The 24757-nt window shown below is 37.6% G+C and overlaps 1 protein-coding gene across 2 annotated transcripts in view; it reads left to right on the top strand.

Annotated features, from left to right (window-relative positions):
* The window catches only part of Reln (reelin), a 450273-nt gene that overhangs the window by 353687 nt on the left and 71829 nt on the right, over positions 1–24757 (top strand). For both annotated transcript variants that reach the window (XR_012445193.1, XM_074064926.1), the window contains exons 28-38: positions 34–266; positions 6668–6825; positions 8281–8488; positions 9661–9737; positions 15287–15445; positions 15634–15822; positions 16360–16633; positions 19061–19201; positions 19307–19484; positions 23187–23271; positions 24077–24259. Coding sequence is in view for 1 of the 2 variants with exons in the window: in XM_074064926.1 (XP_073921027.1) it covers positions 34–266; positions 6668–6825; positions 8281–8488; positions 9661–9737; positions 15287–15445; positions 15634–15822; positions 16360–16633; positions 19061–19201; positions 19307–19484; positions 23187–23271; positions 24077–24259 (1885 nt within the window). In the remaining variant the exon portion in view is untranslated. The remainder of the gene's footprint in view (positions 1–33; positions 267–6667; positions 6826–8280; positions 8489–9660; positions 9738–15286; positions 15446–15633; positions 15823–16359; positions 16634–19060; positions 19202–19306; positions 19485–23186; positions 23272–24076; positions 24260–24757) is intronic.

Genomic DNA, 24757 nt, shown 5'->3' with positions numbered 1-24757 from the left:
AACCTTACATATTTTTGTCCTTCCTTTTAACAGATAAACATAGGGTGTGCCAGTCAATTCAGCAGCACTGCCCCAGTTCTTCTTCAGTACTCCCATGATGCTGGAATGTCCTGGTTTCTGGTGAAAGAAGGCTGTTTCCCAGCTTCTGCAGGCAAAGGATGTGAAGGGAGCTCCAGAGAACTGAGTGAGCCCACCACGTACCATACAGGAGACTTCGAAGAGTGGACAAGAATCACCGTTGTTATTCCTAGGTCTCTCGCATCCAGGTAAAGTGGTCATTCTTATTGTATGACACAGCTGCCATTTCTTGAGAACATTTAACTCTCTCAATAAGTATAATTCACTTCTCAGTATCTTAAAAGACAGACATAGTCTGTCTGCTCCTATCTGAGTAGTGACTCTTAAGGAAAAGAGCCTTGGGATAAAATTTCCAAAATAACTGAGATAAATTCACTCACTCACTCATTAATTCATTCAGCAAAGATTTATTGAGTACCTCTCTGTGCCAAGTATTGTCTGGTTTCTGAGTGTACAGCACTGAACAAAAGATGCTAAAGGTTGAGAACTATAAGACATTGTATCAAACTATTGTTATATGTAAATTTTTAATGATTTAATATCTCCTTAAATAGACAAGTTGAGATATCTTGCAATATAAATGATACCATTAAATGGCTACTAAAACAAATAATAAAATAGTAGAAAGACCAAAAATCAATTGAATGATCATTTAGTTCTTATGGTTGAGTAAAAAAGATGAAAAGCAGACACATTCTGAATTTTTTTATAGATACCCTTTTCCCATGCTCTGTAGAATAAATTTATAGTACGTTTGTACCAGAAAGAGCAGGTAACACAGAGATCAGTATTTTTAACTCTATCACTTTAAAAAAGATAAAGAAACATTCTCCAAGTGGATACTTCCTAACTGAATCCTGGAACATAACATTAAGTGCGGCTTAGTCAAGGCATTTGGGCTCAGAGCTGAGATGATATATAAGAAATCTTTTTGCACTGCTTCCTGATGATGTAATATGTGGTTAGGATACTCATTAGCATTCAGCAATATTTCTGTTTTACTAGGAAACCGTTAAGGTTTGGCATGGCCTAATGAAATGTGAATAAACATGAAACACAAGACTTTTAGAGCCCATGTGTCTTCTTCCATGTTCCCTGCTTTATGAAATCATGTATTGAAATGGAGTCTACCTCAGTCTGGGCCCTGAATATCTACACTAAGTAGACTCCTTTGCCAACCTACACTGGCCATATAAACTAAGCAAGAAATAAGCTTTTGTTTGAAAGATTGGGAGTTATTTGTTATCACAGCATAACCTATCTCATTCTGACTGGTATAATGGGAAAAGCCTAGCAATCCATAAAAGTGGTTAATTTATAAGGTTGTTAGAGACCATCCTGTCTGGAACATCTTTCACCTAGTTGATCTACTAGATATATTGTGCATCATCTAGCTACATAAGCTACTGGTGTTCTCTGCTTCCATCATTACTTAGATGTGCAGACCCCAAAAAAGTACACCTCAGCTGTTGGTAGGCAAACTCCCTGGATAAGAAAGTTACTTTTCAGGAGACTGAAATTGGAAGGATTGCGGTTCAAGCCTTGCCCAGGCAAATAGTTCAGAAGACCCCATCTCCAAATAACCAGAGAAGAATGGACTGTAGATATGGTTCAAGTGGTAGAGCACCTGCTTTGCAAGTGTGCAGCCCTGAGTTCAAACCCCAGTTCCACCAAAAAAAAAAAAAAAACCAGAAAGGAATTTGTTTGATCAGAGCTGCAAAAGTTTCTGTGCTAGTCTGATAAACCTTGAAACATTATCTGTAAGTACCAACTATTTCAAGAAATAGCTATTTTAATCAGTAGATCCAAGTTGACTTATAAGTAATTTCTTTGTCTTTACATATCAGTGGTCTTTCAGTTTATCAAAGAGAAGCTCAAATGCTTTAGATATTTGATGTGTAGGTGGCAGAGTTGATGAGTCTAACACTTTAGTGTTGCAGTCTGCTTTAGTTAGAAAACAGATCCAACTACTGTAACAGAAATACACAAACATTTAACAAGGTTTAGACAAGCTCATTTATTCTTTCTTATATAACTAACAGTCCACAGGTGAGTAGCTCAGAGTTGACAGTTTGGCTCTGCCATCCTAAACGCATAACTGCCATCTTTAGATCCAAGGCATCTTTTCCAGAGCTTGTCATCTCTTAACCAGTAAAAGAAAAAGAGAGTTAAGGATGTACAGATGCATTACTTTTTAAATTTCACCCTTCCTCTGTTTATATTCCTTAGAAGAACCTAGGATAATATTTTTGTATAGTTACCTATTGCCATGCAACACACCTCTCCAAAGCTTAGTGACTTAAAACAAGAATGATTTACTATCTCTAAAGGTTTGTGGGATTGCCTGGATAGTTCTGTGGTCTCATCAGGTAGCTTCATTCAATTGGTGTTGGTGAGTTGGTGTCTGGGGTCAGCTGAACCTTTCTCACTATGTATTTTTCAATTAACTTGTTCCAGAGTCCCAAAAGAACAAAGGTAGCTCAAGACCTTACCTTATTTGCCACATCTTATTGGTCAAAGCAAGTCATAAAAGCCAGTCAATACTCAGAAGATAGGGAAATAGACTCCTTCTTTTAGTGGTAAGGGCATAAAAGTCACATTAAAGAGGAACACGTGCAAAATGAGATGTGATTAACTGGAGGTCATTATTGTAACAATCCATCATTGTCTGTTCTAGCCCCAGTGACTTAAATCTCTCCCACATGGGATTTCACTGTCTTTTCCCAAGACCCTCTAAAGTGTTAACCCAGCACAGCTTCAGGCACTCACTCCTTGATCTGTACCAAGTCAGGATGTCTATGAAAACTACTTGTTTACCCTGCTTATCCCCAACACAAAACAGTAAGACACACACACACACACACAGAGAGAGAGAGAGAGTGAAGAAAAAGGGGAGGAAGGAAAAAAAATGGATTGGGAAGCACAGAGTAGTCACTGCCCCATAGGAATTCTGACAGGTAGCAAGAAGCTTGTTCTTGTTGCTCTGCCAAGAGCAATGTTCACAATAAGAAAGCTTCCTTGATTAAGATGTTTCTCCCTGAAAGTGATTCCCCTGATCCACTGTTCTTCTCAACTCTTGGCTCTGCCCTCTAGACTTCACCCTCTGAAATATCTTTCCTTCTCTGGGGACTTTATCTGTGTTTGCAGCTGAAGAGCCATCACATCTTTCTGCCCATCTCAAATAGTTCCTGTTACAGTGCAGCTCTGTACGTCCTACCTCTACCACTGCCTTCCTTCCCCCATGCTTTTCTGAAATCATATCCCAAATATATAGGTGTAGTTTCAGAACATCAAGTTCTTTGATGCAGTAACTAGAAAATATCAAGTGCTCGAAAACATCACTATAAAATCAGGAGCCTGGTAAAATCACATTGAGAAGAAAAAAAAATTTCCCTAGCATCATTAAGTGAGCCAATATTTTGAGGCTCCCAATGTATTGATATTTTCTTGAACTTCAGCTCTTGGAAGAAGATATCTTCTCCACTAGAATCTATCTTCCTGCTTAACTTGGATACCATCCAGCTTACTGATTGATGGCAGTTGTGATGAAGAGCCCTCTGCTAAGAGTAGTAAATATGTTGTTTTCCATCTGCAGTGTGTTAATCTCAAGATATCTCCAGTGTTCAAAAGCTGAGAATTCTAAGTGTTAAAATTGTTAAAATCTGGAGCTATTTTGCCACAAGGCAGAATACTTCTCATAGTTACTAGAACATTGCTCTTTCAAAATAATTCTGATTTTCTCAAAGGAGCAATTTTGTGCTCATATGAATTGACCTGGTTGTTGCCTACAGAGGAGAAACAGCAGAGCAGACGCTTAGCAGAGTCTCATCCCGATGGTATGCAGCACAGTCTGCCCTAGGTTCCCAATGCAGAATGCAAAACATGGCTGTCTCTGGACAGGGGTAGAAACACAATCACTTGGTATTCTGATGAATGTCTTTACCATCGGCCATCACCTGTGCACCTCTACACAGAACAAGCAGATACACAGGAACCTTGCTGGTTTGAGAGGCAGATGTAACTTCTATGAATTATATAGTGGTGGATATAGAAACCGGTTCTCCTGGTCATGCAAATGTCCTCCAAACACAGATGCAAATTGTGAAAGAGGACAAAGAAATAAGAGTCTTTACTTCTTGCTTATCTGAAACATACAATACAAAGGGAAAGTTTTGTTGAACCATTTCAGTAGCTAAATCACACTCTGATTTTTTTTCCTTTTATTATTCATATGTGCATAAAAGGCTTGGGTCATTTCTCCCCCCTGCCCCCACCCCCTCCCTTACCACCCAATCCGCCCCCTCCCTCTCCCCCACCAATACCCAGCAGAAACTATTTTGCCCTTATTTCTAATTTTGTTGTAGAGAGAGTATAAGCAATAACAGGAAGGGACAAGGGTTTTTGCTGGTTGAGATAAGGATAGCTATACAGGGTATTGACTCACAATGATTTCCTGTGCATGGGTGTTACCTTCTAGGTTAATTCTTCTTGATCTAACCTTTTCTCTAGTTCCTGGTCCCCTTTTCCTACTGGCCTCAGTTGCTTTTAAGGTATCTGCTTTAGTTTCTCTGCGTTAAGGGCAACAAATGCTAGCTAGTTTTTTAGGTGTCTTACCTATCCTCACCCCTCCCTTGTGTGCTCTCGCTTTTATCATGTGATCAAAGTCCAATCCCATTGTTGTGTTTGCCCTTGATCTAATGTCCACATATGAGGGAGAACATACGATTTTTGGTCTTTTGGGCCAGGCTAACCTCACTCAGAATGATGTTCTCCAATTCCATCCATTTACCAGCGAATGATAACATTTCGCTCTTCTTCATGGCTGCATAAAATTCCATTGTGTATAGATACCACATTTTCTTAATCCATTCGTCAGTGGTGGGGCATCTTGGCTGTTTCCATAACTTGGCTAGTGTGAATAGTGCCGCAATAAACATGGGTGTGCAGGTGCCTCTGGAGTAACCTGTGTCACAGTCTTTTGGGTATATCCCCAAGCACACTCTGATTTTTTGCAGTAAAATTACAGAAGCTTTAACTCTGTCTTTCTCCACAATCATCACTTCCTCCTAATCACTTCCTCCTCAGACTATCCTGACTCTCAAGTCAAAGATCTCTATTCCATGTTCTTCTAACTTGATGTTCTTCTTAACAATGGTTACCAGGACTACACGTGCACATACCTTTGGGCGTTTGCTTAATAAATATGTCTACCCATTCAGCAGTGGGCTACATAAAGACAGGAACTACTTCTGGGCTTCGCTCCCCCATGGTGTGTACTCAGCTCTAGCACTGGGCCTGCCAGGTTGCAGGTGCTTGCTAAATGTTGATTGAATGAAAAGATATTGAAAGATCAAGAATGACCAGAGACAGGTGATTAACTACAATTAAAACACCTTTCTTTTTATGTGTTTTCTAAAATAAATTTAATAATGTTTAGCAAAAAATCATTGTTCTGAACCCTACTGTGTCTCCTTGAAAAAAAGCAAGAATAGCACATGTGGGCTGGCAGAGTGGCTCAAGTAGTAGAGCACCTGCCTAACACGCAGGAGACCCTGAGTTGAAATCCAAGTACTGCAAAAAAAAAAAAAAAAAAAAAGAATAACACATGTGCACAAATGCATTAATAATATTAATAACCATTAGGCTATTATCTCCTCTATTTTAAAAAATGTGGAATCTAGACATACATACTGTCTTAATTTTGGTCTACTTATTTCCTCCCTGCTTTGGATCGTCTCTTTCTGAGTGGTTTTTTAATGGATTCTTTATGAGTTCTCTTCTTCCAGCAACTTTGAGGTTGCTAAATTACTTATATTCAACCCCAAGATTGTGCCACTGAGAAGAGAAGAGGGTAGCAGCAGGCATCAGGAAGCAGACACAACTCGGAGAAACGCGAATGAAGCAAAACTTGCCTACAACATGGCCAGTGAAATCTTTGCTAGTTTCATTTGTACCTTCCCACTAAAGGTAGCTCCTCTGTTCATCGGCAGTTATTAGAGTTGAGTGGCAGCCCAGCTAGTTACCAAGAGACCACAGAATGAGCATCTTGGAATTTAAAGAGGAAAGATGAGAAGGGAGGGAAGGAAGTCACAGGTGGAAGAGAAGCTGTGTATACAAATGTAACTTCCCTGCCGGATCATGTAAATTGCCAGTGTCCCCTTATACATCCTAACAAAGAACATCCTATTTAATCGTTTCAAACATTCCAAAATAATTCTTCTGAAAATATCCATAAAATTATCATGATGGAAGGGTGAAATATTAAGTAAAAGAAAGTATCTTCTCTGGTTTTTATTTATTATAAAAAGGGTGGAAAAATACATAAAAACCTATCATGTATTTCTGGCCATCAGAAGCCTTCTATAATAAAAAATAAGTTTTCTATACCTGATATCCTCCTGGAATTAAGCATTTGTGCTGAAGAAGAAACCCAGAAGGTTTGAGAAAGATCTTCTGCAGGTTAAATGTGCGGTCAAGAGGACATGACATAAAAATAAATATTGAATCTCTCTTAAGTTTCTTTTTAAAATCTTTCCAGTGCTTTGGTGTGGGATGTGGGTATAACAAACAGGTTTATTTTCCTCAACAGCAAGACTAGATTCCGGTGGATCCAGGAAAGCAGCTCACAGAAGAACGTGCCTCCGTTTGGTTTGGATGGAGTGTACATATCTGAGCCTTGCCCTAGTTACTGCAATGGCCACGGGGACTGCATCTCAGGCGTGTGTTTCTGTGACCTGGGGTACACTGGTAAGGCTGCATGAGTGTCTCATGGTTTGCTTGTAAAATGTTCATCTCTAATTACTGTATTTCATGTTATTCTTTCAACAAAATAGATTCTGAGTTTATTCTTCATTAAGTCTAAGAATGGTAGGAATTTGTCACCCAAGCATATGAGGTGCTAAGATAGTTTGTAGTTTTAAGCTGCCTAAGGAAGAAAATACGGTAACACAAATTTCACTCTCCAAAGAGGATTTATTATTAACAGCAAGTGCAGAGAACATTGCTCAAGGCCTTTACATGCCAGGCAGTAAAGGAAGTGGGTTTTTTTACTCCATTTTTAGCATCTGTTTGTTGAATCTTTTATTTTTAGCTTTTCTTTTTAACATTTTTTTCTCTTTTATTAATTGTACAAAATAATGAGTTTCATTATGAAATTTTCATATATACACACTGCATACTTCAATTGTATTCACCCTCCAGGCACGCTTTCTTTTTTTTTTTTTATGACTGAACTATGGTTTGAACTCAGGGCTCACACTTGCTAGGCAGGTGTTCTATCACTTGAGTCACTCCAGCCCCCATCACACTCTCATGTCTCCCCATCAGCATCCCCCTTTTAAAAAATGTGGGTTCTGTATAAAGTAAGCATTTTTATTTCCTCCCATTTAATTCTAATATAATCCTGTGCTATAGCACTGTAAACCCTATTTACATTTGAGGAAACTGAGGCACTCTCCTGAGGTCACACAACTAGGAATTGCTGGAAATGGGCTTCAAAGTAGACTACAGGGACTACCTGAGCTCTTCACCCTGCTTTTTATAAAATATGAAATGTAATACATTTCATAATGCATTTAAGTAAAAATGCAACATAAAATAATAAATCCAAGATTACCAAAAAGAGACCTTTATGAGAATATTTTCTAACCAAATCACCTTTGGATATTATCATCAGCAAAAATGAAAAGGGAGCTGAGATTAAAGAGTAAAATTGAGAAAATATTTTAAGCTTCAAAATCTTTTCTTAACTTTTTCCTGGAGGCATCTTTAAGAGGCTTTTGCCCAGATTGTTAGTGGTCTGGCTTTCATCTGGCCATAACCACAGTTTTCACTGTTGCAGGTCTTCTGTGAGAGAGCTGTCACTTACAGTTTCAGGGGTATTTTTTTTAATTTAGGACTGATTTCCCTTGTTGATCCTCTAATAGGACAATAAATGAACAAATTTCATTCTGGACAAAACCTGCTTCTCAGTTTGTACAAGCCTTTGGAGTAGCAACAACTATGGAAATGCAATATTCCCAATGTCTCTCTTTATTTTAAAAAAATGAAAAAAGGCAGAATGGCATTTTTGATAATAATAATGGCTGTCTTTCGGAAAGAATATTGTGAGATACAAATTCTTTCATGCCATGTGTTGAATATACCTTTAATATTTGGTGATTCCAACAAAGCATCTCTGCTATGTATTTCTTTTCTTTGAAGCTGCACAAGGAACCTGTGTGTCAAATGTACCTAATCACAGTGAGATGTTCGATAGGTTTGAAGGGAAGCTCAGCCCTCTATGGTACAAGATAACTGGTGGTCAGGTTGGAAATGGCTGTGGAACTCTTAGTGATGGCAAGTCCCTCTACTTCAATGGCCCTGGAAAAAGGGAGGCAAGGACTGTCCCCCTGGACACCAGAAGTATTAGGTAAGTTATTAATTGGTTCACTTCTCCATGAACATAATATTGACCATACCATGTGGTCTAACAGAACATTCTGTTGAGTTACTGAGAGTGTATTAAATTTCTGACTATAGATTATGATGTGTAAAAATGAATCATAACTTTAGCTCTATGTTGAAATTGGTGGTTACATCAAAAATCATACCACAATTCACCAGTCAACATACAGTCATCACCAAAGCCCAAATGTCTAGTGCATATTCAGCATGGTTTTCTTTAGAAAAATCTTTGATATTATTCTTAAAGTATGCTGATGAAACTTTTTTCCAACTTTAAACTATACATCTCAAAATTATGCATCTTCGTCTAAGCTTATTTGTAGACACTTACTGAAAACGGCCCCAGTTTGAAAACTGTTCCCTCTCTCCTTGTCCTGAATTCTGCCCTCTATACCTACACTACCACCTACTGATAAAATAAAGAGCTGTTTGGTTTGGGGTTTTTTGTTGTGGTGGTGGTTGTTTTTAAGGTCAAAGGAAATAGTAGCGCATCTAAAATAAAATTGTGGAGCTTTTTGTTGTTATTGGATTTTGAGCAATTAAATTATTTGGAGCACTGTAAATTTTTAGCCTTTATCCTTATCCTCACTAAAATATGGGTTCCCTTTCTTATTTTTTCTGCGTCAGTCTCTTTCTCTTTCCTTCATCCTTTTCTCAAAGATGTGCCTGTCTGGCAGGTGGTCTCTGCTGGTTACCATGGATGGAGGCATAATTTACATCCCACTGAGTCAGTTCTGAAAAACTTAGTTAGCTCAGTCTAAGTTGGTAAAAGGTAGGCAATTATCTAGCCCTAAACAAATATAGTGTTCAACTTCTTAGATTTTTTTTCCACATCTTGAATTTGCAAGGATGACTTTATCTGGACTTAGGGAATTTCTCATTAAATTATATCAGATCGTCACAATGAAGCAGGGTTAGATTGTTTAGAAAAAATTAATTTTAATATCAATAACTTTTTCTAAATGTTTGTAGAATTAACTTACTGTAATCTATATAATTTCTGCACATCATTTGCTCTTTGAGTTTAAGAGTCCTTCAGAAGTAGGGTAGGTTTTTTTCCTTTCTATGTCAAAATCATATGGTTAAAGTTGTTCTGAACTCACCTATTTGTAACTAAACTAAAGTTCTTTTCCCCAGACTTGTTCAGTTTTATATACAAATTGGAAGCAAAACTTCAGGTATTACCTGCATCAAGCCGAGGGCTAGAAATGAAGGTAAGCTGATGTATTTCCATATAAATTACATCCACGACTGACAAATTAATCCTTTTTCCTCCCACAGTTTGGCCTTATTTTTGTCTGAGCTTTCTCCTGCAGATCCTTTACCCTGAAAAATATCATGACTGCTCTGGGTGTGAGCAGAGTGCGTGCATTCATTTTAGGACACTGTATTTCTTTATAATCCTCTGCAGGGAGAGGAAAAACAATAACAGAGACTTTCGCATTCAGTGTGAGAACTAAACTTCTTTGCATAGGGAATTACTGAATGTAGATAAAACTCTACTTCTACCCCTGAATATTCTGGGAGGACTAGAGTTCTTATGTAGAAGGAACAGTTATTGGTAACAAAAAAAATGTTAACTTATACTGAGCACCTATTACATGCAAGGCACTGTGTCCAAGTGTTTTACCGGTGCTAATTCATTTCGTCTCCATGGTATCCTTTTGCTATGGGCACTATTATTAGAACTAATTTACAGATGTAGAAACTGAGGCACAGAGACATCCAGTAGCTTGTTCATAGTTAATATAGTAAGTGCATGAGCAAAGACTTAAACCTCTCACACTGGCTCCAGAATGTATACCTTAGTAATCATGCTTACACATCTTCTCTCCTTGCCCGTAACTCCACCCTTGCTACGTGCCCATATCATCTGACTCAAATGACTCGGTTCTGAAAGAAATACAAAGGCCTTGAAACACAGGTGGCCCCGAGGAGCTCTGCTGATATGACAGGGTCCTTCAGAGACCCTCCATGTGAGTTGGTTCCTAGTACGTGAGCTCCTCAGATATATCTTTCTCCAAACCTTGGTCTTAAAAATAAATGTGAAGAATTTTTCATAGGCCATTTTGTATTCCTTAATCTCTTCTGTAGATATTTATCTGTTCTAAGCCAAATGGATACAGTGTCACTAAAAGACAGATGCATCAGTCATGATGAGCTAGTTTATGCTGCAATAACAAATAACTCTCTAAATATCAGTGCATTCAACTACCACCACCATGGTGTCCTCTAGGTGCTGGCCCACCACCACACAGCACAGTTCCTTTCACAGGCTGCTTTGAAGGGCCTTGTGATCTGAGGTGTGGTGCCAACTTCTGCTGTAAGAATGTTGGTGGATTTGTGTCTCAAATCAGACAAGAGAAGTCTACTTAAAGAGCAAATGCCATCTTCTGGCTCCTTCAAATATGGGAACCAGTTAAGAAACCAGAGCATTCCTTTTTATTGAAAAAAAATCCATTTGTTATCAGGTTGTTTCAGTTGTATTGAATGCCCAATCTGCTAAAGCAAAAAGAACTAGGCTACTGTGTGCATTTCCATCAGAGAAGAGAGTTGCATTTGTGTTGATATGAAATTTGTATTCCTGTGCTTCAGCTAATCCCTAATTACCCAAAGATTTGGCATCCACCAAATTTCAATTTGTTTCTAACATTGTTCATTTTAGTGCACTTTGTTATGTAATAAAGTATGCCTGTTATATTAAATAATAAGAATATGGCAATTAGAGATAGAGTGTACCAAAACAAAGATGTTCTAGATATATTCTTTGATGAAGACTATCCCATGTTTATCTTATTGAATCGAAACACTTTTTCCTGTGGATATTTTCCCATCCTAAAAAAAATGACACCCAAAGAGAATATTTAGATGCAACTTACTAGAATGATGTGAAAGAAATGGTAATTCTGATACCAAGGTGTTTATTTTCTTTCTTATAATGCAGAGAAAATATCCTGACAAAAAAAATCATTTTTTGGATTCCTTTCTTTTACAATTGTGCTAAGGCAACTATGGCATAGAAATAAACATTTGACATTGAAATAAAAAATAAATAAATAAATAAATATCAGTGCATTAAAACAAGAATGCTTTCTCCCTTATGCTGCAAGTTCTTTATGGGTCATCTGAGGTCCTCATTCCAGCACCCAAGCTAGTAAAGCACTTGCAGAGTAGAATCTGGATGGTGTCAGCCACATGGCACAGGGAAAGAGAAAGTGTTGGGAAGGGGATGAGAATCACAAACCCACCATGTGCCAGACAGGGAGTAGCCAGGGTAGCACCAATGGCCACCTTAAGTTACCTATAATCTAGTTGGAGGAGTCAGATAATAAATAATTAAAAATAAATAAGCAAAAAAAATTAGATCGTAAGACATAGAAATAAATAAGATTGAGATAGAAAGTAAACTTATACAAGGGGAAGGTGCCGATTTAGATAGAATGGTCTGGGTAGGGGCTTACCAAGGAAGGGACATTTAATAAATTGAAATCTAAAGGAAATTTGGATGTATGACTTATGAAAATTACAAATTTGTACTCCTGTTTGTATATAAGATAAAAAATTAAAAGACTGTTTCATAATAGGAAGTATCTACTATCATAAATATGAGCTCTGCTCTGTACTTAACCTCTGATTTTAAGTGCTGTTGTCTGCCCTGTGGGGAAAATTCCCCTATAGGAATAAGCAACTTGTTCTCGGCTGGTCCTGAGCCATTTTCTCACACTCAGTATTGGCCATGTAATTCACATCCCACAGGCATTTCTCAGCATTTTATTGAAAACCGGTTGTTAACATGTATATCTGCCTAAATCCTTGAACAAATCTCTTCCAGTGAGGAAAGTGAAGATTCTTTACTTACTCAAGCTGAAGCATCAATTTACATATTGGAATTAAAGTAAAAATTAGACTGTTTTCTATAAGACTAGTCAGAATGCAGATGGAGTTGTAGTTTAAAAAGAGAAATGTCTTATATGCCTTCAACATTCAGTAGATGAGCTAAAATGGCTTGGTTTATTCAAACGTACAATGTGTTAGATGACACAGCTAATGAGGCTCGGCAACCGGTATAAAATATGGATATTGCTCTTTTCCTTTCTTACATTCTTCCACTCTCTGATACTTATCTGGGAGGACCTCCTTCATCATCTCTTTGAAATTAGGTTTCATCTTTATGCAGACCTCATTGCTGCTGGGAGGTAAAAGTGGCACTCCTGAAAAAGCTGATGAGGGAAAAGGCAACAAGCAGAAACCAAATGGAGGTTGAACCTCCATATGTCTCATATTTTAGTGTACATCTGAAACCATTTGGGGTTTGCATTTGTTAACATGCAAATGCTGATTTATTAAGACTGAGGTGGTATGCTACATAACAAATCATTCCAAAACCGAACAGCTTAAACCAACAAATATTTGGTGTCTTATAATTTTTATAAGTCGAGAAGTTGGCTGCTGTTTAGCTGAATGGTTTTGACTCAGGATCTCCATCTCTCATGAGGCTTCAGTCAAAACAAAGGCAGGCAGGCAGGGTACAGCCATTGGGAGACTCAACCAGGAGTTGGATGGTCACTTTCCAGGAATGTACACTCATGTGTCTGCTAGCAAAATGCTTCAGTTCCTCTCTGACTTTGACAAGATTCTCAACATGAGGACCCGTCCAAAGGCTGCTTAAATGTCCTTATTGTATGTAGGTCAGCTTTCTCCATAGCAAAAGAGCTAAGAAAACAAGGAAGAACCTTTAATGACTTTTTCTCCTTTTCTTTTTTTCTTTCTTTTTTATTTACTTTTGTTGTTGTTGTTGCTATGCTGGGAATGGAACCAGGACCTTGAATATGTGCTCTACCACTGAGCTACACCACTGTAATACCTTTAATGTTCTAGTCTTAGAAATCACACACCATGGCTTCTACCATATTCTGTCACCCGAACTCATATGGAAGAGAATTAAGCTCCACTTTTTGAAGGGAGAAATAAATTCAGGACATATTTTTAAAACCATCACAGATGCGTGTTTCAGGGTGATACAGGAGGTGATCTTGTACCATATTTTGAGTAGAAGGCACTAGAAAGAATCAATCAGTGAGATTTTGCTCTCATGATACCTCATTTCTGGTATTGTAATCAACCTTCTAAATTGGTCACCCCCAAATAACTGTCTTAATAATCTGTTCTCTTCCTTCTCTTTCTCATGTTATTAAATGTAAACCATATTAACACAGAGTAATAGACACTAGAAAAACTGAATTTTGAAGTGTCTGCACACTCCCAGTCATCCAAAATCATAGTAAAAATCAATAGGACATATCTTGAGCAAATATCAAGAATTAGAGACTAGCACTGAAGTTTGGAGTGACTGTCTTGTCCTGGCATACAAGTCTCACCTCAACCAACCAAGGCTCTCACCTCCCTTCCCCTATACTGCGTATTGCCTATGCACTATCTGCCCAGAGAGGTGTTGTTCTTTGAGTATTTTTATCATCTCATACAGTTTGTTGAGTTCTTCTATTTTAAATATAGTAGACTTAATTCTCTGGAGATTTCTAATTTTTAGCATATTTGTTGTTTTACCTTCCCTTGTTAAATATGGTACTCATACTTCCATGTGCTATTATCATTAAACAGCTCAATATTTTATTGTAATATTTCTTGAAACTCTATTTCAGTAAACTCTTTGCTATCCAACATGATAAAGGGATTGAAAAATTCTAGTTAATCGACATAGGGAAATAAGTTTTATATGCCTAAGTGACTTATAATTTTCCAGGAGTTAAAATATAATAAAATATACACAACAGGTATAACTTTACTGAGCATTATTTCTGTGAATACTTAGAAAGTTGTTCAGTTTCCCCAGTGATAATTATGAATATGCAATGCCGATTTTGTGAATAATTGTGGAATAAGCCACTAGATACCCTCTGCTCTCTCCCTCAGATATATAGATAGATATGATATGATATGATATATAAATATATCTGTTCCTAAGACAGGCACTGAATTATAAATATATATGCAAGTATATCTGTATTTGCAATCAATCTTGTCTTTTCCCTGTGTCCTGCCTTAAATAGAAATGATTCTGGGAGAGGTAACATGAGGTCCCTTGCACTTTAATGTGCAGCTCCCTAGCTCCTGCCACCCTAGTGACAGGTGGAAGAGTAAGGGCAGATGGGATGAGTACAGGAAAGATTGAGACAGAGAAAGGAAAATAGAACTGTCACTAGAGAGGAGTCTTTCTGCTTTGCTGTTTAATAATTTGGATTCATTCAGGCTTCACTGACCAAGGTCTGACAAAATGTAAAGTGCCAATTAAAGGACTTCCTGCTTAATAGAATTTCAGTCTGGGAAGTGCTTAATGTCTAATGCTCCAGCAGCAAAGACTACAACTTGATTTTGTGCCAGGGAGATTGAGATTTTTCTTCTGAGTATATTATAATGATGTGAGAATCTAAAATTCAAGTATATGATCAGGAGCGGATTTTTATGTTTCCCTTACCAACCTACTCATCACTCATACAAAGTTGAGTGGTCTTTAAAAGAGCTTATGTGTTTTTTTGTCTCCATTTACTGGGAGTAAGTGTATTAGAAACTGTCAGGAAATTGATGAGCCTTCAGGTCTACTAACTCATTCCTTGAAAGTTAGATGGATGTGCCCTTGCTCTCTGAGACACAATTTGAAGTTGCTGCAGTTTTGTCATTTAAAAAATACTGTTCCTTGCCTCTAGGAAAGCTGTCCTAGCAACTGAATTTATGTCTTATAACTCAGGGCTTGTTGTTCAGTATTCAAATGACAATGGGATACTCTGGCATTTGCTTCGAGAATTGGACTTCCTGTCATTTCTGGAGCCACAGATCATTTCCATTGACCTGCCACGGGAGGCAAAGACACCTGCCACAGCTTTTCGATGGTGGCAGCCACAACATGGTAAGATACTGCCACTCCAACTTTTCTGGTAGCTTCTAGGTCACACAGCATCCATATCTACCTCCTGTTGTGTGTGTCTTAATTTGCTGTCAATTTCCAGACAATTTGATTTTAAATCATGGTCATAAATATATTCATATTGCTATGTAATGAACCTTCTTCAACCACCTTTGTTTGTCTGATTGCAGGGAAGCATTCAGCCCAGTGGGCTCTGGATGATGTCCTTATAGGAATGAATGACAGCTCTCAAACTGGATTTCAAGACAAATTTGATGGCTCTATAGATTTGCAAGCCAACTGGTATCGAATACAAGGAGGTCAAGTTGATATTGACTGTCTCTCTATGGATACTGCTCTGATATTCACTGAAAATATAGGTATATATTATCACCAAACAAAAGGAAGATATTTGATTAACTACAGGAGTAAATTAACTAAACTCGAAAGGATATCCTCTAATACAAAACTGTGTACCTAACTGCCTTTGCTGAGGGAGACTCTTGGGGGAAAAAGTTATATTGTCCTCTGAAATAACTTAGTGAACCCAGTGACTTGTTTTTGTTGGAACTGTCTTTCACAGAACATGATGATGCAAGTAAGATTTCTTAGGTTCTTCAGGCAGAACCAAAAATGTCTGTATGAAGACATTCCTATGTTGCATAATTTGCAGCATTATAAACTTAAGACTATTCTAGCCCTTCTTAAGGTAGTGAAGCTTTTCAGATTAGCAGCCTTCCATATTTTGTGGTGTATAAAAACAGTAAATATGAAAAGAAAAGTCAGAGCACAGCAGGCACTACAGATAAGATACGATTTTTTGCTTGAGATTGAAAATGTTAATTGCAAGCTTAAACATCAAATAAGAAAAGAACATTCTTCTATACTACCATTCAACTTGTTGTTGTTTTTGGTAGGAAAACCTCGTTATGCTGAGACCTGGGATTTTCATGTGTCAGCATCTACCTTCTTACAGTTTGAAATGAGCATGGGTTGCAGCAAGCCCTTCAGCGAGGCCCACAGTGTGCAGCTCCAGTATTCTCTGAATAATGGCAGGGACTGGCATCTTGTCACTGCAGAGTGTGTTCCTCCTACCATTGGCTGTCTGCACTACACAGAAAGTTCAATTTACACCTCAGAACGATTCCAGAATTGGAAGCGGATCACTGTCTACCTTCCATTCTCTACCAAGTGAGAACTGTCATTTGGGTACATCTCAGGATTTTAGGTTTTGTCACCTAATTTGAAAATAATTGTGATTCCACTTGGGGATTCTATTACTTTTCATGATAATTATCCATGGAATACACCAGGAAGAAAAGTACAACGTGTCTTGGGCTGCAGGTTTTAAATGTGGAGATAGTGTTCCAAAAGTTTTGCAAGGCTGAATTTTTCTGTTCTTGGGCAACATGAAGCCTACTCATCAGATTTAGTTCTTAAACTTGTAAAAATAAGCCTCTACCCACATACTCACTTTCAACAATGTGAAATAATCACATAGGAGAGTACTCATAATTCAGGTTTTTTTTTTATCACAATACAACAATATGAATAAAAGGTTGGGTCCTTTGTGGAACACTCATCTCATTTTACATCTCTCTTACCTTCCCCAGCACTTCAAATCACATTCAAAAATTATATTGACTTGGAGCAGGTTCCTACTTTTGAGGTTCAGCATTTGGATAATTTGAGGATCTCTAGTAACTAATGTATTCTCATTAGTGGGGACTGGTTAGACATTGTGCTAACCTGGGACCACCAATCCCCCATCCTTACCGCCTCCCTTCCTTTGCTCTGCTCTGAATTGCAGGGACATTGGCTTTGCATCCTCCCAGCCTCCTATACCCACTGGCTTCCTGATGAGCATAGATAGTGCAGACACTGGCAAAGATGGGAGTATAGAAATAAAGGGTAAATCAGGATATTCCTCTCCCCCCTCCTTTTCTGTCTCAGATACATCTTGGCCAACTCCTGTGGCTCCAGACCCACCCTAAATGGTCTCCATGTGATCCTGGCCTTTGGAGTCAAGCAACGGTGCTTCCTATCTATGTCCTTCCAGTTTGGGACTTGTAGTCCCTGACTTTGCTAAACTCTGATTTCATTGCTGGGATTTCAGCTCTGTCACTAACTGCACATCCAATTCCTTGTACTAAATTCTCTGTGTATTGGATGCTTGTAGTGGTTTCTATTTTCCTGGTTCAATTCTGACTCAGAGATGTACAACAAAATGGCAGAAAAAAATGCAGGAAATCAAAGCATGCTAGAATTTAGCATAAAATAGTTTCCTCTGGATCCCCCAGAGTTTTAAAAAGTGCTTGCTTGTAGCTCATTTATTCATTTTTAAATTCAGTATTTACTGAGTATCTATTGTGTTTTAAGTACTCTAATACTAAATGAATAAGCTGGGGCCAGGATCCAAATATATTATATTTAGGATGCCAGATATATAAGCAGCTTTATTATATAAAGTAATACTCACTACTGTAACACAGAAGGACACCACCTAAGCCAGCTTGGGGGTGTTAAAGAAGCTTCCTGGAGAAGCTGATGTCTCAGCTAAGTCTGAAGGAGTCAGGCTCATCCAGGTAAAGAGAGGTATGGGAGAACATCCATGCTGTTAGAAGCCAGAACAAAATCCAGAGGCCAGAAAAAAGCACAAGTTGATGAGAAAATTCAAAGATTCAGTGTTTTCAAAATGTAATCATGAGTCAAGAAATAGGGAAGAAAAGATAGATCTGGGGAAGAGGGAAGATGATGAAAGGGCCGTGTCTGACCTCTTTAGTGGTTTGGCCTTAACAGTGCAGGTGTTGGGGACCCATTGAAAGGGGTTAAACAGTTGTGGTGTGGTTAGAATTCCATTTTAAAGCCACCACACTTGCAGCTATGTCCCATTGAAAAACTTACATGGGGAAACAGTGATTCGCAAAATGGCACTACTAAGATTCAGCCTGAGCAGGACCATGTTCCACATTCCAAATACCTAATAATCTTCTGCCATGTAGTCTGTTCCTCAGAGCGGACTGTCATTGTTGTTTGGTAAAGCTGCCTTGATTCTAGATAAAGTGTCTTCTGACCCAGTGTGCCCCAAATAGCAGATTGCAAACACTGTGAAGTGATGCATCCATCATTCCCGTCCTCGGCTTTAGAGAGCCAGGATATGGAGAACCAAAGTAGAGGGCAGAAGTCTGGTAAGATTTCCATTTACTCTGAGAAACCATTTAGGGTCAGTGGAATGGGCACATCACTGTTAGAACTTTGTTAAGATTCCAGCTTTTTCCAGCCTTTGATCTCTTTTTCAATATTGAACAGCAGTAAAAGCCTGCAAGCAAAAACTAAAATTGTGCATATATTTCAAAAATACAAATCAGTAGTTCAAAATAACTTTTCCATCTCACACACATTGTCTCTTACTTGAGACATGCTTTTGGTTCTTCTTCTTTATGGGTCAAGAGGAAACAGCATTCACCATTAAGTATGAACATAAAATATCTCAAAGAAGAGGGAGGTAGACCCTGGAAGAAGGTGTTTTAAAGGGAAATGGGAAGTAAAATAAATGTCCTGTGTTTTTAAAATTGCTTGTCAACTCCATTGGTTAATGAAAGTGTTTTCTTTGGTTAGTTCTCCCAGGACCCGGTTCAGATGGATTCAAGCCAACTACACTGTGGGAGCTGATTCCTGGGCTATTGATAATGTTGTACTGGCCTCAGGGTGCCCTTGGATGTGCTCAGGACGAGGGATTTGTGATGCTGGACGCTGTGTGTAAGTTAATAAAACTGGCAATTTCTTTCTTTGCAATGCAACAATTAAACTGCCTCATTGAACTCATGAGAAATGATGCCTTTTCTGCTCTCATTTTTTCCATAGATGTGACCGGGGGTTTGGTGGACCCTACTGTGTTCCTGTTACCCCTCTCCCTTCAATTCTGAAAGATGATTTCAATGGGAACTTACATCCTGACCTTTGGCCTGAAGTGTATGGTGCTGAGAGAGGCAATCTGAATGGTGAAACCATCAAATCTGGAACGTCTCTCATTTTTAAAGGGGTAAATAAATTCTACTTCTCTGCCTTACTGAAATCATTCCCTTCTTTATTCACTGTTCCACACAAATGTGTTTCTGAATCTCTTCAGATGATGTGTTATCTTATGCATAGCTACTATCTTTAGATCAAACCATGTTTCCTCTTCTATTCAGCGCATTGATTTTTGATGATCACTTGTGCATTACTTTTTTTCTCTAGTTTGGTGATCAGGTCTTCCTTACTTTCTGTTGGAAATTATATATGAAAATGTATATGTACCTAATTTTTAGAACCTAGGGTCCTAGAATATATCATTTTACATTACTAAATATTTAGCTTGCAATATTTTTTAATGATTTTTTGAAGTTTTTCCTTTCTCTCTTTTTATTCTTCCTGCCAGTAAAACTACTTGGTAGTGACAAAGAAAACTAAACATTTAAGTCAAATTAAATAGCACTGTCAAACACTATAGTTTTTTCATTTTGCCGTAGTTGTCTGTTTAGATAAAAGTTAAGCAATAGAGTGAAACTGCTCAGCAGGCACATCTTCATATGTGCATACATGCTACATCATGTCCCTCTCAGCAGGGAGAAATTGACTCATCTAGGTGTGCGAGTGAAATCATTGACAAAAATCGGCATGGGTGTCTATACAGCCTTAATGACTAATATCTAATGCTCAGAAAATTAGACACCCTGAAACTTTCCAATTATAGTTAATAGATGCCAGTAATCATCCTTATTTGAATCCAAATTTCTTCTCAAGTTTTGGATAAGAAAGGAAAAAATGCTTTGGGGCCTAAGTGTTTTACAAGTCCCTAAGAATTTTAGGGACCAAAGCAATTGAGGTATTACAGTTCATAGTTGAAGCTCCTCTTTTTGGTTTTAGTTTTATCTAAGGCTCACGACCACTAGCTAACTTCTGATCCAGTTGAAGCAGATGACAAGACCAAAGGGCAGAGAAGCCTATAACTTCATGATTCAAAGATCTTTGCTTGATAAATTTTTAAGTCATACAATTAACCTGGTCCTTAGAGACTCTAAATTAGAAAGACACATAGTCTTTCATTTTCTCTTTAGCCATCCAAATGCAAGAGCAGTCAAGCATTATATTATTAGACATCATATCCATCAGCTTTGCAAGATGTAGAGGGCTCAGTGTGTGTCATTCCAGGGTGCAGTGTGACCCAAAAAAGCATTCTTTCGTGAAAAAGGAAGTAATAGTCTCTTTTTTTGATGTATAGAGAGTCAGGAGTACTATCAGCTATTAAAATAGCTTGTTGCTTGCAAAAGGATTCTTCACATTTGGCACAAATAGGTCACTGAACGTGGAAAAAGATATAAAAGAAATGTGCCTATGCAAAGCAGAATTTGTGTGGCAACAGGGGTTGATTGTTCCATCACATAAATATCAGTATCAAGTGCTAAACTATAAACAAATGTTGCAAACAGAAAAAGATACTTTGAGAATACAAATACGCCCACTTTCAACAAAATTGCTCCTACAAAAAGCAATGTAAAGTGAGTCCTTTTACAGGTGACTTCTGTTTGCCCATGGGAACAGTTTTATACTTATATTACATAATCAAGGGGGGAGAGTAATCATATTCCTTACCTTGATGGAAACAGGGTGTTTATTAGCTGAATCTCTCGACTGTCTATCTCAGAACTTTTCCCTTTCAAAGTAAAGAAGCCACCTTTCCTCTTAACCTCAACCTCCACGTGACACTGAGACGTAAATGAATCCACACCTTTATGTGTGGAAGGGAGAGAGAAAACATGCAGAATAGGCACTGACTAGGCATCCTGCACTAAGCAGTGCAGTAGATTACTAGACAGAAAAGAAAAACAAAGACTGGAGAGAGACATAAGGGTTTTTAATGGCAACCTTCAATCCTAAAAGTTGAAAGTAAGCTGCATGAAGTTAAGAAATGGGAGTAAATGTGGTTGGTTTCTGTTTTTTGTTTTTTTTTTTTTTCGTTACAATACCAAGTAGTTCATAAATTCCAACTTTAACATTATCTGGTTTCTTCTTTCCATCCAAAAGAAAGATGAGTTGGTAGACAAAACACCAGTTATCTTATAAAGGATAGAGGATAAGTTTCAGAATCTGACATCATAGGTTCAAACCCTTACACACTATGTAATTTCAAGCAAGTTACTGTCTCTGACTTTCAGTTTCCTTATTTGCAACACAAGAATAATAATATCTTCCTCCTAAGAATGCTAGGTCCTTTTAATAAGTAAAGTGTCTATTTTGGAATGTAGGATGTTATAAAGCACTCAATATATGCTTGCTATTGTGAAAATACTTCAGCTGTTGAAGACTGTGCTCTATGATAAATATTAAGAAAAGGAAAAATAAAAGAGTAAAAATAGGAAAAAGTGTTGAAAACGGAAGATAAAAATGAAATTGCAAACAGAGTAAAATAAATATGTTAGAAGTAGAGGAAAAATGTTCAAAATAATTGATTTATCCTTAGAAATAACAGGGACTAAAAGATAATTGAGTCATATCTTTGAAATGCAGAATTTTTAATGTATCAACTTAGAATTGCATATCTATCAGAAAGATATTTCTAAAAAAATGGTGATATAAAGATATTTTAGATAAACAGAAAAAAGAAAGGAAAAAATTGTTCTTTCTAACTAATATTTGGTATTTGTTAGTTGATAATTAAGAAATCATACTGGGCATGGTGGCTTATGCCTCTAGTCCCAGCTACCTGGGAGACATAGGCCCAATTAAACAGTGCAAGACCCTAGCTGAAAAATAACATAAGCAAAAAGGACTAAAGGCATTGTTCAAGTAGTAGAGCGCTTGCCTGTCAAATACAAGTCCTGAGTTTAAACCCCAGCACCACAAAATAAAAAAAGAAAGAAATCAGTTGACAGTGTCCACTCAGTATCACAACCACAGACACCACTGAAAAGTCACTTCAATTCAGCAGTTGCAGCTAAAAAACTAAAAAGCCTGTTTGTGCCTTAGAACATTTGCATAGTAAGAGCTGTCTTACTGGCTGTCACCACATCCCATGTACACATGAAGAAAACAAGCTTTCTAACTGTCAATCCCAGGCAACCAGAAATAGTTAATTAGCAGAAAAAATTACTAAAGCTAATATGATCTCTTTCCTTGTTCCTTGGTGTCTCTGCATGAATGGTGACAGCCCAGGCATGGGGACCTGCTTTAGTTATGCCTTATTTCACCTTACCAAGTGGGGGATGGTATGTCAGCCTGAATGGAAGCCTCCTGGGGCTGGCAGAGCCAGCAACAGAATAGTGAGTTCCTAAGACTCCTTGGAATCCTGAAAAAGTTACCTATTAGTCCCCAGCCTCCAGCAGGAGCACTTGGCTCATTTTCCACCTGCTTCCTCCTTGCTTCTTTCACAGCATGCTGTGATCCAAGAAGGCTATTTTTTAAAAAGGCCTGTAGGTTTATAATGCTATTATTTTTGCATTGCTTTTTATAAGTTACGGCAAAGTATGTTTTAGAAGTGAGACAATGGAATTGTATTACTCAGGCACAGGAAATGAAGACCACTAAGAGAGGAAGGACAAGGAGCATTCAATTTTTCCTTTAGAATTGGGCAAAATATTGCTTCTTGATCATTATAACTATTACTTAGCTAATGTGAGTTAGGAGTATAAAATTAGAGGAAAGTAATTTTGTAAATTACTTGAAACAAGGTTACTTGACACATATTTTGTTTGTTTGTTTTCAGGAAGGACTAAGAATGCTTATTTCAAGAGATCTAGATTGTTCCAATACTATGTATGTCCAGTTTTCACTTAGGTTTATAGCAAAAGGTAAGGTATTTCTATGAGTGTGCATGCATTGTTTTCCTTTAAGAAAACCTCCCATGCGCAATTCCTCCTCCACAAAGAAACAGCAGATTTAGGGACCTATAAATTTTTTTTACAGGAAAGAGCTAACATAAACTTGTATACATGAATGTTGCCAAATGTTCTTCTTTAATATATGTTCATCTTAATATAAGATTAAGATAACTACTGATTTTAAATGACCTCATACAGCTACAATAAACATACTAGTTCTGTGGTAGTTAAACTTATCATTTTTGTTTCTGAGTCTTCCAACCACCACTTTCTAGCAAAAAGAACTTTAAATTAAAAGATTTTAATTTATGAAAATATAGAATTTTCTTTTACAAATGTGAACCCCTAAAAAACCTACTCACTCTGTCATTCTGACTTTTCACACTTAACTAAATGATTTTCTTTAAAAATAATGTCATTGTGGGTATGTTTTAATAATATTTCATTTATATTCCAAGGTCTAAATATTTGACTCTTTGTAAAACTATGATGCCAAAAAAAATTTTTCAGCAGTGTTTCCTAACTACAGAAAGATGTGTGCATATCTGAAAAAGGAGAGTATTATCATGTGCAGATCCAGGATTTGCTGTGGTTTTCACTGTATTCATGTAAAAAGTCCAGCCTGTCATCACTTTCAGTTGCCTCTGAAGCGTTTGGACCATAAAGTCTCTATGTAAACAAATTGTCTCGTGTCAATGGCAGAAGAATAGACGAAGAACACACTATTTCCTCACTTCTACCACAATATGACATGCCTCTGTTCTCTTCTTCTTAGGTACCCCAGAGAGGTCTCACTCTATCCTCCTCCAGTTCTCTGTCAATGGTGGAATCACGTGGCACCTGATGGATGAATTTTACTTCCCTCAAACGACCAATATACTTTTCATTAATGTTCCCTTGCCATTCAATGCCCAAACCAATGCGACAAGATTCAGGCTCTGGCAGCCTTACAATAATGGTAAAGATGCGTGTGTTCTCCTGTGATCAGAACTGACAGTAGCATATAACGTACTTGTCTCTAAGGTGTGGAGAAATGGTCAAATAAGAGGCTTACCACCTATTGTACTTGCTTCACTTTTGCCCATTCTCAATGAATATTTAGCTTTATGTATCTTTATTGTCTCATCTTGCTTAACTAGTGAGTTTTCTCAATGATGTAAATATAGCTAAATACTGTCACAGAAGTAAGACTTTTTTTAAATCCAGCATTACCATTAGACACTATCAATTCTAGCTATAATTGCGTCGAATTAATTTGGGAAAGCATAGTTCTTCTGAGTGTGATACTTCATTAGCGAAATAGAACATTATAGCAAAATGCTATGGAAAAGTAAGAGGGACTTAGACCAAGCAGAGATAGTGCCTTAGAAAATATTCTTGTCACATACATTTGCTTCAGTAATGAGCTAAAATGAATGCTTAACATTTTTAAAAGGTTACAGAAAATGATTTTACA

This window comes from Castor canadensis, chromosome 2 (genome assembly GCF_047511655.1).
Source record: "Castor canadensis chromosome 2, mCasCan1.hap1v2, whole genome shotgun sequence".
Lineage (NCBI taxonomy): Eukaryota > Metazoa > Chordata > Mammalia > Rodentia > Castoridae > Castor > Castor canadensis.
The sequence above is the reverse complement of the archived record's forward strand: the minus strand, read 5'-3'. Positions and strand labels throughout refer to the sequence as shown.